Source organism: Bacillus rossius, chromosome 13 (genome assembly GCF_032445375.1).
Source record: "Bacillus rossius redtenbacheri isolate Brsri chromosome 13, Brsri_v3, whole genome shotgun sequence".
Taxonomy (NCBI): Eukaryota; Metazoa; Arthropoda; class Insecta; order Phasmatodea; family Bacillidae; genus Bacillus; species Bacillus rossius.
In genome coordinates this window covers 20,395,149-20,413,631 of record NC_086340.1, presented here as the reverse complement: position 1 = coordinate 20,413,631, position 18,483 = coordinate 20,395,149, and the positions used below count along the sequence as shown (strand labels likewise).

The following is an 18,483-nucleotide window of genomic DNA, read 5'->3' as shown; positions in this document are numbered from 1 at the left end:
GATTGAAATAAAAAAAAAGGTTTAAAATTGGTAATGTTTGAACTGATTCATGAATCTTATACCTTATGTAGAACATTATTTAATAAAAATTATAAAATAACAATGGATAATATTAATACCGAGCATTCATAAAAACAAATGGGGTGCCCACCTTTTGATTAATTTTTAAGTAACCAACTTTATTGAATTACTTTCACGAGCGAATCATAGGCTTCAAACGTTTTAAAGCTTTGCAACAAAAATGCGAAGCTTCACCTCGGACGCGAAGCTCTTTGCAGAAGTTGCAAGAATATTTGTAAGAGGTATCCCGCGAGGGGAAATTTCTAGTTTGAGCACTTCTGGAACGATCGTCTCGGCACGAGAGAACACACAGCTAGGCGTCGTGACTACAGTAGCTACTTGCTGGAGCCGAGGAGTGCCAGCTACTAATAATACTATACTCCCGTTCTCTTAATTATTATTGAAATGGGCTAGATTTATTTGATAATTTTTTTTTAATATGCGTAACATTTTGGCTCTAGGTATACACGCCATACGCCGAAGCTTCAAATAAAACGAATAGCAGTCGAATCGAATGTTAAACAAAGAAATTCGATTTCAAAAAGAGATTCGATCTCGAAAAGAGATACGATTTCAAATAGAAATTCGATTTCGAAAAGAGATTCGATTTCGAAAAGAGATTCTATTTCAAATAGAAATTCGATTTCGAAAAGAGAATCGATTTCGAAAAGAGAATCGATTTCGAAAAGAGATTAGATTTCAAATATAAATTCGATTTCGAAAAGAGAATAGATTTCTAAAAGAGATTCGATTTCAAAAAGAGATTCGATTTCGAAAAGAGATTCGATTTCAAACAAAAGATCTTCGATGGACCCGCCTAGTCGAAAGGCTCGACGCGGCCACGTGGTCTGCGCCGGCGCACCACTGCACTCACCTCCTGCACCTTGCGGTGCACGGTGACCTTGTGCCACTGGTTGTCGTCGAAGCGCACCCGGTTGGGCTTGATGCTCATCTCCAGCTTGCCGTTGCCCAGGTTCATGGACACGGACAGCCCTCCGTCCCTCAGGGCGATGTTCAGGTAGTCCAGCTCGTCGCCTGCGACGGGACGCACACAGCTTAGTACAGTAGTCACTTAGAACTGCCATACGTTAGAACCATCATTACTGAGAAACTCACAACTCAGAAACGTCGTACGTATAATTAAAAGACATAACTAGAGACCTGCAAAATTCGCGGATTCATTCGGTGATAGGCTATAATTCAAACACATATACATCTTAGATAATTTTGCTATTGGCTTACTGTTCATCTGGACGAATCTCAACCAGTTATAAACCCTCAACCAAAGAAGGATCGAATCACAGACAAACCAGCTGAGACGACTTACAAGTCGACAGCCAATGAACTTGCGTTATTTGCCCGAGTGTACAGGGCCATCGAAACCGCGAATTTTGCAGGTCTCTAGTCATAACTTAGAAACACGTAACATAGGAACACACAACGCCGAACCACACAGCTTATAAATAATTAAAAACTATAAAAATCTCATTAGAATCAACTTAAAAAATTACACATAACTTAGAATTGTCATAAGTTAGAACGATCATTACTGAGAAACACACAACGCCAAAACAAACTTAGAAACGTCGTACGTAAATTTGAAAGTCATAACTAAGAAACACGTAACACAGAAACACACAACGCCGAACCACGCAGCTTAGAAATAATTTAGAACTATAAAAACTCATAAACACACAACTTAGAACTGTCACAACTTAGAATACATATAATGTGGAAAATGTTATCTTGTGTGTTTCTAAGTTATAACAAGCGCACCACCTGTGTCACTTAGCCTTGGACAGCTGCGCGGCATTCTGTACAACTACAAGCATAGGCGTGCAAGAAGAAGGTGCCACAGGGCACTGGCACCACCACTCTCACTACTATAGTAATAATTACATTAATTTAACAAGTTAAAAGTTACGAAAAAATCTTCAGCTAGTATTTTTTAAAACTTGTTTTAAAATTTGTTGCGCGTTATTTACGTAAAACATGATCACTTTTTTTTTGGAAAGAGGGATGACGCGGTGGGTTTAGTGGTAGGGGGAAATATAGTGTCTAATCGGGCAACCTTACTACTTAGGTCCTGTGAAAGCCTATGCTTACAGGTTCATGAACTGAGTAATGATAATTGATAGGGACCGGAAAAAATTCGCGGGTTCAATGACCTGTAGGATGAACTCCATAGTTCTACGTACACTCGGTCAAATGCCACCCACTCATTGGCTGCTGTCTTGTGAGACGTTCCAGCGTAGCAGCCTGTGATTCGATAAAGCTTCGGTTGGGTGTTTCTCATTGGCCCAAAGTCATCCAGGTGAGTTGTGAACCAATAGCAGAGGCAGCACTGAGGTATAACGATTTGTATTTTAGCCTATCTCGAAATGAATTCGCGAATTTTCCCGGTCTCTAATAATTGATTACCTACAGACGTAATGTACGAAACAAATTTTAAATATAAGATTTTATAAAATTGTGTCCAATAAAAAATTATTAACAGCATGGTAAACAACCTATAAAAATACACAAAATTACACAAAACATTATAATATACAATAATAAAGTGCTGGTAATGTCGCAAATAACAATTTTATTGTACAGTGTAAAAATATATAACATTCGGACACTAAAAAAATATAACAAATAGCTAAGGATAATACTGGGAAAGTGGCTCTTGAAAACTATGTTCTTAGACACATTTTATTTTATAGCGGTTGGAAGTGAAATTTGTACAGGTACATGAAAAACGAGTGAGGGAACATTTTACTAAGCCCGAAATTCTTACAAATTTCGGGGTAAAAAAGCGGATACAGAAACAAAAGTAAAACCTAACAATGGTGCAAAATTAGCATTATAATTGAGCAAAAAATCTCTTAAAGCAATTTTTTGTTCAATTTAATTACTTTTTCATTGGACCGCATGTTAATAGACACGCGCTGGAGATTATAAGCCAATGAGAAACAACTAGGAAATCATCTGAGCGAATCACGTGCGACCACGAGAGAGGGTTAAATGTAGCAGCAGCCAATGAACTCATACCGACTTGATTATGCACACGTTTGTGAAGCTTAATCCAACAATGGAAATTAACTATGGGTCAATTACCTCTAATATAGACTCCACGATCCTAAATGTACATCTGCTCGTTGGATACTCACTAGTGAGACCTGATAACTGGGATGCTTGTGATTCGATATTTTTTTTCTTTTGTTGAGGGTTTTTAATTGGCTCAGGGTCCTTCAAGTAAACTGTGGTCCAATAACTGAAGCAGTATGAATATGAACGAGTTTGGATTCTATCCTACCACGAAACAAAGCCGCGAATTTTTATGGTGTCTAAAAATAACGCGAACTTTGCACGTCGCTCTGTTGGATGGAAATTTTTAACCACGAGTCCATAGTGGTAATTAATTAAAATATATATTGTTTTATTCTTTAAAAGTTTACTTCCACACTGAGTAAAATATTCAACAAAGTAGTAATTTTGCACAACGTTGGTAAGGAATAATCACCCCACATCGATGCCTAGTGATTCGAAAATCTCGCGGATTTTGAAGATTTTTTTGGTTTCAATTTAGACTGCAAAAATGTATGCGTTTGCATTTCCTCCTATGATTGGATCACAAGTGTCTCGACACTCCCCTCCACGACTGTGAGCCAGACAACTACCAGCCGGCAGTACAGAGACCTAATCACTAGAGACCGGAAAGATTCGCGAGTTCAATGACCTGTAGGATATACTCCATGATCCTATATGCACGCGGGTAAATTACATTTGCTCATTGGCTACTGACTTGCGACACCTGTTAACTGGGACGCTAGTGATTCGATACTTCTTTCGTTTAAGGTTCTTAATTGGCCAAGTGAGTAGTATAGGTTAGCCGGAACTGGGACAGGCGTCAGGCGCGAGGAGCGAGGAGACGGTCCGCCATCTTGGATTGTGACGTCACGGCGGCCATCTTGTATGAGTGTAACGGGACACAGCGTAACGGGACAAGTTTGACCTTGACCTTTGACCCTCAAAATCCGCCAAAATTGGGCAAAAATTGCCCAAAATTCCACAAAATTCGTCAAAATTTACATTTCTGTGAAAAAAATTCCGCCAAAAATTCTCAAAAAATTCCACAATTTAAAAATCAGGATTTCGAAAATCCTCAAAAGTCGTTTTGTCCTAGAAAGAACCCAAATTCCTAAAAGCGGCTTAAAACTCTTAAGAGCTAGCCGCTTTAAGCCGCAGAGGTCATGACCTTGAAAATTAGGATGCCATGACAGCCATTTTGAATGATGACGTCACCGTTACAATTTCCGTTACGGCCGCCATCTTTAACTTTTTTATTTATTATCCGATTTTAACCGAATTTTTTTTTTAAATTTATAAAAAAATTCACTTAATAAAAATTTAATAAAATATTAATAAAAAAATTACTTTTACGACACGGAGCTCGTAGCTCGGAGCCCTCGGTTCGAACCCGGTGAGGGCAAAAAAATAAAAATGGCGACCGATCCTTCCCCCCGTGGTGACTTTTGGCAGACTGACTCCCACCACTTTTTTTCAAAGCATATATATCGTCACCTAGTATGACATCATGTCCGCCATCTTGTCTTCGTTGCTGGAGACCACCATCTTGTTTTCGTCGGCGAGAGTGCACTGACGCCATGTTAGTTTAGTTCTTATCCGCTAGAGTGCAGTAATCATTTAGTACTGTGACACCCACCATCTTGAAATTTGGCCGCCATCTTGGAATCGTGTAATTATTTAGCTAGAAATTCGGGAAAAGTTCCAAAATTCATTAAATAAATCACTCATTAACTTACATATTGATTCGATCGATTCCTGTCCTCGGTTCGATACCCGATCGATGCAATAATGTTTAATTTTATGTAAAAAATAATAATTTCAATAAACCATGTTCAACATTCGTAAAGAGACTTTAAATCATCTACTACCATCATCCTATCAGACAACAAGACCACCATATTGGAAATTCGTAATTGTAATGCTAGAGATTCGGGAAAAAGTTCAAAAATCATTAAATAAATTTGTAATCCATAAATTGATTGATTGGATCGACTTAGGTCCTTGGTTCAATCCCTGGCCGATACAAAACAACTTTAATTTAAAAAAATACTAAAAAAGTGTTAGGTTTGAGAAAATAAAAACACCACAAGTTCTTTTAAAAAAATTTTATTACATAAATTCAATACACTACTACAAGTACAAAAAAAAACACTGACAAATTACTAAAGCCTTTTGGATTCCTCGATTCAAACAGTCTTCTTATTGTACGGACTAAGCCTTTTACATGACTTTAAATGTCTATCCGATCCGGTCATCACCGCAGCCAGAGACGGACTGAAGTTCATATCACTTATATAGTCTCATTAGCCGGTACAACACATGAGTCAAATCAATAACCATGTTCATTATACGTCTCGGAGCATTTTTTATAATGACGATGTAAGCTATCGAGACGTGAAATTAGTTTATTGCACTTATTGCACTGAAATTGTATTCTTTGAACATTATAAGAACAACCGCTTCTTTCATGTCTGCGAGCATTTGAGGTGATAGTAAATGATACACCACAGTATTTGCACTGATGCGAAGTACGCTCTTCATTAATTGAAGTATTCAATGCTGATGAAACTTCAGCTAATGGTGGAACAGCACATATCGAAGTCTCCTCCAGTGTTGTCAGAGGCGTTGCCAACGGGATCTGCTCCAACATCGTCGGCGCCGACGTCATGGTTCCCGTAGTCGATGGTACATCCTCCATCGAGTACGACGTTAAAGTCGGCAAAGATGCCATCGAAGTCTCAAGAACAAGCAATTACACGTCTTATGCACCAGAAGAAACAAACTAGGTGATCCGTACACCGTCGACGTCAGTAACAAAACTGAGCGTCCTGCTGTCTAAGACTCGCTTATATACATGCACCGTATGGAATAATACGCTAGTCAAACCAAGAACATTTTACTAAAATACTAGAGTCAAAACAACATTAAAAAAATAGAAGCACCATCAAAAAAAAGGAAGCACACTTGGAAGCACCTTCAAAAAAGGAAAAAAAAATTGGAAGCACCATCAAAAAAAGGAAGCACACTTGGAAGCACCTTCAAAAAAGGAAAAAAAAATTGGAAGCACCGACTACGAAAAGGCAGCACATTTGGAAGCACCGACTACTTAAAGGCAGCACATTTGGCAGCACCGACAACGAAAAGGCAGCACATTTGGCAGCACCGACAACGAAAAGGCAGCACATTTGGAAGCACCGACAACGCAAAGGCAGCACATTTGGAAGCACCGACTACGAAAAGGCAGCACATTTGGAAGCACCGCCTACGAAAAGGCAGCACATTTGGAAGCACCGACAACGAAAAGGCAGCACATTTGGAAGCACCGACAACGAAAAGGCAGCACATTTGGAAGCACCGACTACGAAAAGGCAGCACATTTGGAAGCACCGACAACGAAAAGGCAGCACATTTGCCAGCACCGACAACGAAAAGACAGCACATTTGGCAGCACCGACAACGAAAAGGCAGCACATTTGGAAGCACCGACAACGCAAAGGCAGCACATTTGGAAGCACCGACTACGAAAAGGCAGCACATTTGGAAGCACCGCCTACGAAAAGGCAGCACATTTGAAAGCACCGACAACGAAAAGGCAGCACATTTGGAAGCACCGACAACGAAAAGGCAGCACATTTGGAAGCACCGACTACGAAAAGGCAGCACATTTGGAAGCACCGACAACGAAAAGGCAGCACATTTGGAAGCACCGACAACGAAAAGGCAGCACATTTGGAAGCACCATCATCGAAAAGGCAGCACATTTGGAAGCACCGACTACGAAAAGGCAGCACATTTGGAAGCACCGACTACGAAAAGACAGCACATTTGGAAGCACCGACAACGAAAAGGCAGCACATTTGGAAGCACCGACAACGAAAAGGCAGCACATTTGGAAGCACCATCATCGAAAAGGCAGCACATTTGGAAGCTCCATCAACAAAAAAAAAAGGCAACAAGGAAGCACAAGTTACGAGATCTAAGTCTTAGAAATCAGAATACAAGAAATAAAAACATTAAATTCTTATAATTTAAATTGTTTATTTTATTGCTTTACATTATACAAATGCAAGTAAAACAAGCCATTATTGTATGTAGCCAGCATTCCTCAGTTCCTTGAGTATGAAGGATATTTCTTTGATGCACGAATAGTTTCCTGCACAAAGCGAACCATGTAGAAGTCTTAACCGGTCAACCAATATGTTTGGATCTTTCCATGATGTGTAATCAATCTCTTCTACCACCATCTTCCTTGCACCTTTATAAATATTATGATCTCTGGTGTCTTCCGTTTTACCACCAACCTCAGGGTAACTTTCATGTTTGAGACGGTGATCATCACAAGCTTGATCAGATTTATTTAATATATCACGTCGTTTCCACCGTTTCGGTCTCAGGACACCGCCACATTCTTCGATCTTGGCAGCTTTAGGTGCTTCATCATAGTCTATGTCTTTGTCAACAGCCTCAGAGTCACTGTAACAATCACCGTAGAAGGAATCGTCTTCACCCAATTTTCCGTAATATTTCAATGTTGATGATGTTGAAGCGTCTTCATCGTCTTCATGCTTCCTTTTTAGGAGTCCATCATTTTTACAAAGTAGGAAAGATCTACTTGAATTCGGCTGGAATATATTCTCACTTTTCACGTTAAGGATTCTTCCATTGTCTTCATTCTTCCGTAAATCATCAACCTCCTTCAATTTAAGTTCTTTGTCGAGATCGGAAGAGCCAAGAAAATTATTGTGGTAATGCAGATCACTCTTCCTTAGGATGGTAGATTCATCGTTGTCCTCTAGCTTGTACGCAGGCTTGGCGCTACAAGTTCTGCCATGTCTTTTTAGGCTCTCTCTCCGCGTAAACGACTTGCTACATCGTACACAACTTATCATATTGCGCAGTGGATTTTTAACACAGTCATTCTTCTCGTGTTGTCTTTTATTCTTTCTCAAGATAAAATCTTTACTGCAAAACTTACACCTATGTTCTTTCGATACAGCGTCAGATCCCAAATCAGAATTCATATTAGTTACTGAGACTAATACCAGATACCAATTGAGTGTTTTAAATTAGATTCAATACTTAAATAGAAATTTTTTCATATTTCATCAGCGAGAATTATAATATCTCCTGCAAAAGTACTTTATTCATGTAGTTCTGCTTTTCAACAACAGATGTCGCCACATGTTGCTTGCAGGTAAATAATATTTAGTTATTTTATGCGGGATGCGGGATGCTCACTAACGATCGCAAAAGAAGGATGGCTTCGCTAGACTCCAAGGAAAAGGAAGTTCGTCTTGCATGTTGGTGCTCCACAGATGTCTCATGGCATAATATTAATTTGACTGAGTAATGATATGTGTTAATTCCACCTTATAAAAATATTGCAAGTTTTGATTTAGTAGCAGAAATTATCGAATTAAATGTAACTCCAAATAAAATGACATGTCTCATTAGACAAAAAAAAAAAATCCATGCAGAGAGCGGTTTCTCAGAATAGTCAGAAACACTTGAAGAAACCACAGGAATGATTGCAAGAACACGAGAAAACCATCAAAATATTGACAAGAATATTCAGGAGCACACGGAGAAAACCACCATAATATTGACAAGAATAATCGGAAGCACACGGAGAAAACCGCCACAAGTTTTCTTTGTTATCATAAAATTACAGAAAAAAATCAAAAATAAAAACACAACAAATTCAAAAACTGATTATGCTAGCTTGTGAACTTCTCATTGTTGAGCAAAGATAGAGTTCTAGTCCAAGCCAGAATCAGTTTTTGAATTTGTTGTGTTTTTATTTTTGATTTTTTTCTGTAACTTTATGATAACAAAGAAAACTTGTGGCGGTTTTCTCCGTGTGCTTCCGATTATTCTTGTCAATATTATGGTGGTTTTCTCCGTGTGCTCCTGAATATTCTTGTCAATATTTTGATGGTTTTCTCGTGTTCTTGCAATCATTCCTGTGGTTTCTTCAAGTGTTTCTGACTATTCTGAGAAACCGCTCTCTGCATGGATTTTTTTTTGTCTAATGAGACATGTCATTTTATTTGGAGTTACATTTAATTCGATAATTTCTGCTACTAAATCAAAACTTGCAATATTTTTATAAGGTGGAATTAACACATATCATTACTCAGTCAAATTAATATTATGCCATGAGACATCTGTGGAGCACCAACATGCAAGACGAACTTCCTTTTCCTTGGAGTCTAGCGAAGCCATCCTTCTTTTGCGATCGTTAGTGAGCATCCCGCATCCCGCATAAAATAACTAAATATTATTTACCTGCAAGCAACATGTGGCGACATCTGTTGTTGAAAAGCAGAACTACACGCATAAAGTACTTTTGCAGGAGATATATTAATTCTCGCTGATGAAATATGAAAAAATTTCTATTCAAGTATTGAATCTAATTTAAAACACTCAATTGGTATCTGGTATTAGTCTCAGTAACTAATATGAATTCTGATTTGGGATCTGACGCTGTATCGAAAGAACATAGGTGTAAGTTTTGCAGTAAAGATTTTATCTTGAGAAAGAATAAAAGACAACACGAGAATAATGACTGTGTTAAAAATCCACTGCGCAATATGATAAGTTGTGTACGATGTAGCAAGTCGTTTACGCGGAGAGAGAGCCTAAAAAGACATGGAAGAACTTGTAGCGCCAAGCCTGCGTACAAGCTAGAGGACAACGATGAATCTACCATCCTAAGGAAGAGTGATCTGCATTACCACAATAATTTTCTTGGCTCTTCCGATCTCGACAAAGAACTTAAATTGAAGGAGGTTGATGATTTACGGAAGAATGAAGACAATGGAAGAATCCTTAACGTGAAAAGTGAGAATATATTCCAGCCGAATTCAAGTAGATCTTTCCTACTTTGTAAAAATGATGGACTCCTAAAAAGGAAGCATGAAGACGATGAAGACGCTTCAACATCATCAACATCGAAATATTACGGAAAATTGGGTGAAGACGATTCCTTCTACGGTGATTGTTACAGTGACTCTGAGGCTGTTGATAAAGACATAGACTATGATGAAGCACCTAAAGCTGCCAAGATCGAAGAATGTGGCGGTGTCCTGAGACCGAAACGGTGGAAACGACGTGATATATTAAATAAATCTGATCAAGCTTGTGATGATCACCGTCTCAAACATGAAAGTTACCCTGAGGTTGGTGGTAAAACGGAAGACACCAGAGATCATAATATTTATAAAGGTGCAAGGAAGATGGTGGTAGAAGAGATTGATTACACATCATGGAAAGATCCAAACATATTGGTTGACCGGTTAAGACTTCTACATGGTTCGCTTTGTGCAGGAAACTATTCGTGCATCAAAGAAATATCCTTCATACTCAAGGAACTGAGGAATGCTGGCTACATACAATAATGGCTTGTTTTACTTGCATTTGTATAATGTAAAGCAATAAAATAAACAATTTAAATTATAAGAATTTAATGTTTTTATTTCTTGTATTCTGATTTCTAAGACTTAGATCTCGTAACTTGTGCTTCCTTGTTGCCTTTTTTTTTTGTTGATGGAGCTTCCAAATGTGCTGCCTTTTCGATGATGGTGCTTCCAAATGTGCTGCCTTTTCGTTGTCGGTGCTTCCAAATGTGCTGCCTTTTCGTTGTCGGTGCTTCCAAATGTGCTGTCTTTTCGTAGTCGGTGCTTCCAAATGTGCTGCCTTTTCGTAGTCGGTGCTTCCAAATGTGCTGCCTTTTCGATGATGGTGCTTCCAAATGTGCTGCCTTTTCGTTGTCGGTGCTTCCAAATGTGCTGCCTTTTCGTAGTCGGTGCTTCCAAATGTGCTGCCTTTGCGTTGTCGGTGCTTCCAAATGTGCTGCCTTTTCGTTGTCGGTGCTGCCAAATGTGCTGCCTTTTCGTTGTCGGTGCTGCCAAATGTGCTGCCTTTAAGTAGTCGGTGCTTCCAAATGTGCTGCCTTTTCGTAGTCGGTGCTTCCAATTTTTTTTTTCCTTTTTTGAAGGTGCTTCCAAGTGTGCTTCCTTTTTTTGATGGTGCTTCCAATTTTTTTTCCTTTTTTGAAGGTGCTTCCAAGTGTGCTTCCTTTTTTTTGATGGTGCTTCTATTTTTTTAATGTTGTTTTGACTCTAGTATTTTAGTAAAATGTTCTTGGTTTGACTAGCGTATTATTCCATACGGTGCATGTATATAAGCGAGTCCTAGACAGCAGGACGCTCAGTTTTGTTACTGACGTCGACGGTGTACGGATCACCTAGTTTGTTTCTTCTGGTGCATAAGACGTGTAATTGCTTGTTCTTGAGACTTCGATGGCATCTTTGCCGACTTTAACGTCGTACTCGATGGAGGATGTACCATCGACTACGGGAACCATGACGTCGGCGCCGACGATGTTGGAGCAGATCCCGTTGGCAACGCCTCTGACAACACTGGAGGAGACTTCGATATGTGCTGTTCCACCATTAGCTGAAGTTTCATCAGCATTGAATACTTCAATTAATGAAGAGCGTACTTCGCATCAGTGCAAATACTGTGGTGTATCATTTACTATCACCTCAAATGCTCGCAGACATGAAAGAAGCGGTTGTTCTTATAATGTTCAAAGAATACAATTTCAGTGCAATAAGTGCAATAAACTAATTTCACGTCTCGATAGCTTACATCGTCATTATAAAAAATGCTCCGAGACCTATAATGAACATGGTTATTGATTTGACTCATGTGTTGTACCGGCTAATGAGACTATATAAGTGATATGAACTTCAGTCCGTCTCTGGCTGCGGTGATGACCGGATCGGATAGACATTTAAAGTCATGTAAAAGGCTTAGTCCGTACAATAAGAAGATTGTTTGAATCGAGGAATCCAAAAGGCTTTAGTAATTTGTCAGTGTTTTTTTGTACTTGTAGTAGTGTATTGAATTTATGTAATAAAATTTTTTTAAAAGAACTTGTGGTGTTTTTATTTTCTCAAACCTAACACTTTTTTAGTATTTTTTTAAATTAAAGTTGTTTTGTATCGGCCAGGGATTGAACCAAGGACCTAAGTCGATCCAATCAATCAATTTATGGATTACAAATTTATTTAATGATTTTTGAACTTGTTCCCGAATCTCTAGCATTACAATTACGAATTTCCAATATGGTGGTCTTGTTGTCTGATAGGATGATGGTAGTAGATGATTTAAAGTCTCTTTACGAATGTTGAACATGGTTTATTGAAATTATTATTTTTTACATAAAATTAAACATTATTGCATCGATCGGGTATCGAACCGAGGACAGGAATCGATCGAATCAATATGTAAGTTAATGAGTGATTTATTTAATGAATTTTGGAACTTTTCCCGAATTTCTAGCTAAATAATTACACGATTCCAAGATGGCGGCCAAATTTCAAGATGGTGGGTGTCACAGTACTAAATGATTACTGCACTCTAGCGGATAAGAACTAAACTAACATGGCGTCAGTGCACTCTCGCCGACGAAAACAAGATGGTGGTCTCCAGCAACGAAGACAAGATGGCGGACATGATGTCATACTAGGTGACGATATATATGCTTTGAAAAAAAGTGGTGGGAGTCAGTCTGCCAAAAGTCACCACGGGGGGAAGGATCGGTCGCCATTTTTATTTTTTTGCCCTCACCGGGTTCGAACCGAGGGCTCCGAGCTCCGTGTCGTAAAAGTAATTTTTTTATTAATATTTTATTAAATTTTTATTAAGTGAATTTTTTTATAAATTTTAAAAAAAATTTCGTTTAAATCGGATAATAAATAAAAAAGTTAAAGATGGCGGCCGTAACGGAAATTGTAACGGTGACGTCATCATTCAAAATGGCTGTCATGGCATCCTAATTTTCAAGGTCATGACCTCTGCGGCTTAAAGCGGCTAGCTCTTAAGAGTTTTAAGCCGCTTTTAGGAATTTGGGTTCTTTCTAGGACAAAACGACTTTTGAGGATTTTCGAAATCCTGATTTTTAAATTGTGGAATTTTTTGAGAATTTTTGGCGGAATTTTTTTCACAGAAATGTAAATTTTGACGAATTTTGTGGAATTTTGGGCAATTTTTGCCCAATTTTGGCGGATTTTGAGGGTCAAAGGTCAAGGTCAAACTTGTCCCGTTACGCTGTGTCCCGTTACACTCATACAAGATGGCCGCCGTGACGTCACAATCCAAGATGGCGGACCGTCTCCTCGCTCCTCGCGCCTGACGCCTGTCCCAGTTCCGGCTAACCTATACTACTCAAGTGTCATTCAGATAAACTGTGGCCCAATCACTGATGCAGTAAAAAGGCAAACGTTTTAGGATTCTAGTCTATCACGAAATGAATCCGCGAATTTTCCCGGTCTCTACTAATCACGTGGAACCTCTCCTAAGGAGGGGAGTTCCGGCAGAAAGAAATTAGCCAATAGGAAAGCATATATATTTCTAGACTATGTGTAGGAAATTTGAACGTAATTTCTGGGTTTCTATCGATGCTACGTCTTAATTAGTATGAATTTGAAGACGGGACAAGCATTTATACAGGCTGCATTTGAAATGCTGGGTAAAACTGTTGGGTACGTGTGTAGGACACGCCAAGAAGGGAGAATTGTAAGTGGACATAAAGGTCCCGAAACACTTCTATTAACCATTGGATACACTTGATGCACTGATACATTGGATGTCGTTCACGTGGAATGCCATATAGTTAGGGACTGGAATAATTCGTGGTTTCGATGACCTCTAGGAGGGACTCCACGATCCTTTATGTGCGCGGGAAAATTACACCAGCTCATTGGCTACTGACTCGTGACACCTGTTAAACTGGGATGTTTGTGATTAGATACTTCTTATGTTGAGGGTCATTAATTGGATCACTGTCCTTCAGGAAAACTGTGTTCCAATCACTAAAGCGGCAATAATTTAAACGCACTTGGATTCTAGTCTATCGCGAAATGAAACCGCGAATTTTTTCCGGTATCTACACATAGTAATAGTGCGCGCGGTAATCTACACGATATTAAGTACAGAGATCGAACAAATTCCAGATTCAATTAGAAATAGGCTACAATTAAAAATTTTACACGTTCTTGCTGCTTCAGTGATTAGACCACAGTTTACCAGAAGGACTCTGAGTCAAAGAAAAAAACAACTCGAAACAAAAGAAGTATCGAATCAAAAGCATCCCCAGTTTAAAGGTCTCACAAGTCAGTAGCCAATGAGATTGGTGTAATTTCATCCTAGTACATAGAGGATCGTGGAGTCTATGCTAAATGTAATTGAAAACGCGAATTTATTCAGTCAATATCAACGAGTTATTTCCCTGTAACCCACATTTGTAGAGATTGGAAAAATTCGCAGTTTCATTTTGCGATGCGCTAGAATTCAAATGCGTTTAACTTTTTCTGCTTCCGTATTGGATCAGATTACCTGAAGTACTCTGAACCAATGAATAATCCCTAACAAAATAAGTATCAAATCACGAGCTTCCTAGTTAACTGTTAGTACGAGTCAGTAGCCAATCAGTAGAGACTGGAAAAATTCGCGAGTTCAATGACCTCCAGGATAGATTACACGATCCTCTGCCTACTTGGGCAAACGGCGCCCGTTCATTGGGTACTGAATTTTGCGGCGTCTCTTGTGGTTGGATACTTCTTTGATTGATTGTCTCTAATTGGCCAAGAGTCCTACATATTAACAGTGAACCAATAGCAGAAGCAGCACAACGGTATAATTATTTGAATTTTAGCATATCAGGAAATGAACCTGCGAATTTTTCCGGTCTCTACCAATCAGCAGGTGTAATTTTTCCGAGTACATATAGGATCGTGGATTCTATCTTAGAGGTGAATGAACACGAATTTTTCTAGTCCCTACTGATTTGTGTTTCTTAACGTTGCCACCTTTTATGACCGAGTTAATTAAATCGTTTTCGACCAGTTAATTAAAAAGCTAAATACTTTATCTAAAATAAATGTAATTTTTAAAATATATACATTTGTTTTGAGTAAGACAAACCTTTTGCAATTTAATAAGAAGTTGTATACCGTTTTTACACATTTTTATTACTAAGGCAGTGAAGTGTGCCAAACTTGACTCACATAGTACAGAAATATTTTTGGGATTCAAGAACTTGAAACTATAGTGCTGCTAACAGTTTTATTTTATTTTTAAAAGTACACCAGCAGCTTTGGTAATCATTACTGAAAATTAATTAATATATACATAAATATATAAGAGTGTACAGTTCATATCGGTTCTAAAACGAGTATTAATAATGAATTAAACGTTCAAAAATATGTTTCTTGCTATTTATTTGTATTTTAATAATAGCCAGTCATGGATTATTAACTCAAGCAGCCTGTGTATCGATTAAAAAAATCCATCAGTAGATTGCATTAGCTAGGTTTTTTAAATATGAAAAAATCGTTGCTTCAACTCAAAAAGTATTTAACAAAAATTTTGAAATGTAATCAGGGAGCTAAAGAACCTAAAAAAAAAAGCTTGCGAGTAATCATTTTTATTTCTGAAGAGAAATGTTTTATTTTTCACCACTTGAATCAACTTCTTCGGGAGAAACAAGTTTAATTGCAAAGTGTATGACAAAAATTGTAACTCAAACCTCCTGCGATATCTGCATTTTTTTCTTTCGCACTCGAAAGGAAGAAAACTCATAGAAATCTTGAAAATTATTTCCGCACGGGCAAAGTTTCTTTTCTTTGAACTTCCTTCTACTACAAGAAAAAATCAAGGCTCAAACTTTTTCTTTCCAGCTGTTGCTACCACAAAACAAGTACCTACTGCAAATAACTTCCGCAAAGTACGTTCAACCAGTCTTTTCTAAAATATATCGTTAATAATACTATTTTGAGGGGGGGGGGGCAAATTGATGTAAGGCTGTTTAGAGCAAGATTCCTGTTATTAGCGAGTTGTAAAGGTAAATGAGTAATATAATTTGTGTTTACCGAAGTATTTTATGAGATTTTCGTCTTACTTAATGAGAGAAGTCTTATCGTAATAAAGATAGGCCTAGTATATAAATATGTTCCCCTGCTCTGGCAGTGAAGAGGAGCTTATTTAAAAAGATAAACGCCATATAACTATTAATTAATTTTATTCAGTTATTTAAGAAAAGTTTAAAATAAATATTGTTAGAGCTTTTTAAGTTAAAAATATTTTTAAAATTCACATAAATTAACGCTGATTTTTCTTGGGCCTCATTGACATTTTTATTTAATAAAAAACTGAATTAAAAATCCATACTATTTCTGTTACGTTTGAAATGAGTTTCCGAATTTAAAAATCTGAATTTAATTTAGTCCTTTGTGTAATCTTTTTATGTTAAAAATTGGAACATTTTTAATGCTGCTCTATGTCAGTGTTGGGAGGTGTTCTTCAAGACAAGCGTACTCTGAGAAGCAAAGGTTCCCAACCGTTGTACCATCTTGGCCGAAGATTAAGTGTGGAAATATTCTTAGCGGGTAATCCAGAAAATAACGGTGACATGAAAATTGAAGGGGAATATGATAAAAATTGGTTTTTGACCTGCATCAACATTTGCCAGAAATACAAGCGCGTTAAAAAAAATATAATTAAACAAAAGTCAGTTTACGGTGGAAAATATCTTATTTTAATAAAATTGATAAAACTACGGATTAGATTATGGTATAAAAGATAGATATGCCTACTTACTAGAATTCATTTTTCATACAAATCTGGTGTGACCCAAGATGTCCTCACATGACCCCTGGAAAAGTGCGACAGTTAAAATAACTTATAATCTCGTGTCATTAAGAACTTTACCAGCCAATAGAAATTCTCTCTACATTCACACCAAGACGACGTTCTAAAGTTCCGCAGAATTTTTTTTTCTTAGAAGCAAAAATGTTACTAAGATGGTTCTCATTAACTGCGAACAACCAAGTTCAACTCTCATCTTGGATGAAGGTAGGTATTAATTACGTAGATTATCTCTGGAGTGCCTGATGTGGCTCATCCAAGGAATGTAATTTAATTTCACTCAGGAAACTTTACACATCTTTGGACGATCTAAGCGCATACGTGCTTGTGTAACTTTCTAGCTAAATGGCGTTTAGTGGCCCCATATTGATGCACAGAAATGTTTTCTGTAGGTAATTTTTCAAAAAGATTCCTTTGAAAACCAGTTGCCCAATAAATAGTTTGTAATACCACAAGAAAAATATTGTAACTTTGTACAACACATGACTATATGGTTAGTTTTGCATATATCAAACACTTTTTCGGGATAATACTAAGAATTTATAACGAAACTAAGCGCATAATTGTATATTTTATTTTATGTTTCATTCAAGCATAAATTTTTTAAACCACAGAAAAGATAATTGAATATTCAACAATTTGACTTTATTTTTTTCTACCGTGCTTATTAATATGAACAGTTAATACTGGAACATTTCACAAATAACATTAACTATTGGAGGTACTGGAAAAACACAAAGCATAAATTCCCGGGTAAGAATCCAAACCCAGTATTACTGCGAAAACTATTTTGTAGTGATACAATTGTTTTCATGTAAATGCACAAAATTGACAAATATCGGTAATTTTACATGATTATTTCTGTTACATTAAAAAAAATTAATAAAATACATTGTACAGTTAAGTCACTGACTTAATTGAAAAGCTGACTGTTTAAGGGGAAAGGTGCGAAATGAGTGCCACAAAACCATTGTTCGAGGACGTGCAAAACTCGCATTGTTTTCTAATATGAGTTTGGACTGTTCACGTGGGTATCATCAATAGAGACCAGTGAATTTCGCGGATTCGATGACCTCCAGGATAGACTTCAATATCCTCTACACACTCGGGCAAATGCCAACTGTTCATTGGCTGTTGACTTGTTAATCGTCTCGACTGGGTGGACTGTGATTCGACATTTCTATGAGTGAGGGTCTCTAATTGGCCCTCAGTCCTCCAGATTAACAGAGAACCAATGACAGAAGCAGCACTAATGTATAATTATTTGCATTTTAGCATAACACGAAATGAATCCGCGAAATTCACGGGTCTCTAATCATCAAGTAGACGTCATGTGTCCATTGGCTGCTGCCATAGTCCATTCTCTCTGGGTCGCACGTGGTTCGGTCAGTAGCTACTTAAACATACGTATGCGTTTTGGCTTGCGGTTCTTCAGAACGTACCTGATAAATAGAGACCGGAAAAATTCGTGGATTCAGAATCCAAACACGTTCATCTTAATGCTGCTACTGTTATTGGACCACAGTACACTTGAAGGACTCTGAACCAATGAAAAACCCTCAACAAAAGAAGTATAAAATCACGAGACTCCCAGATAAGACTCACTAGTGAGTAGCCAAAAATCAGGAGATT

General features: G+C 37.8%; 1 protein-coding gene across 4 annotated transcripts in view; it reads right to left on the bottom strand.

Moving 5' to 3' along the window:
* Nucleotides 1-18,483, bottom strand: part of LOC134538321 (neurexin 1) — a 449,323-nt gene that overhangs the window by 186,691 nt on the left and 244,149 nt on the right. For all 4 annotated transcript variants that reach the window (XM_063379534.1, XM_063379535.1, XM_063379537.1 and 1 more), the window contains one exon: nt 935-1,095. In XM_063379534.1, coding sequence (XP_063235604.1) covers nt 935-1,095 — 161 coding nt within the window. The remainder of the gene's footprint in view (nt 1-934; nt 1,096-18,483) is intronic.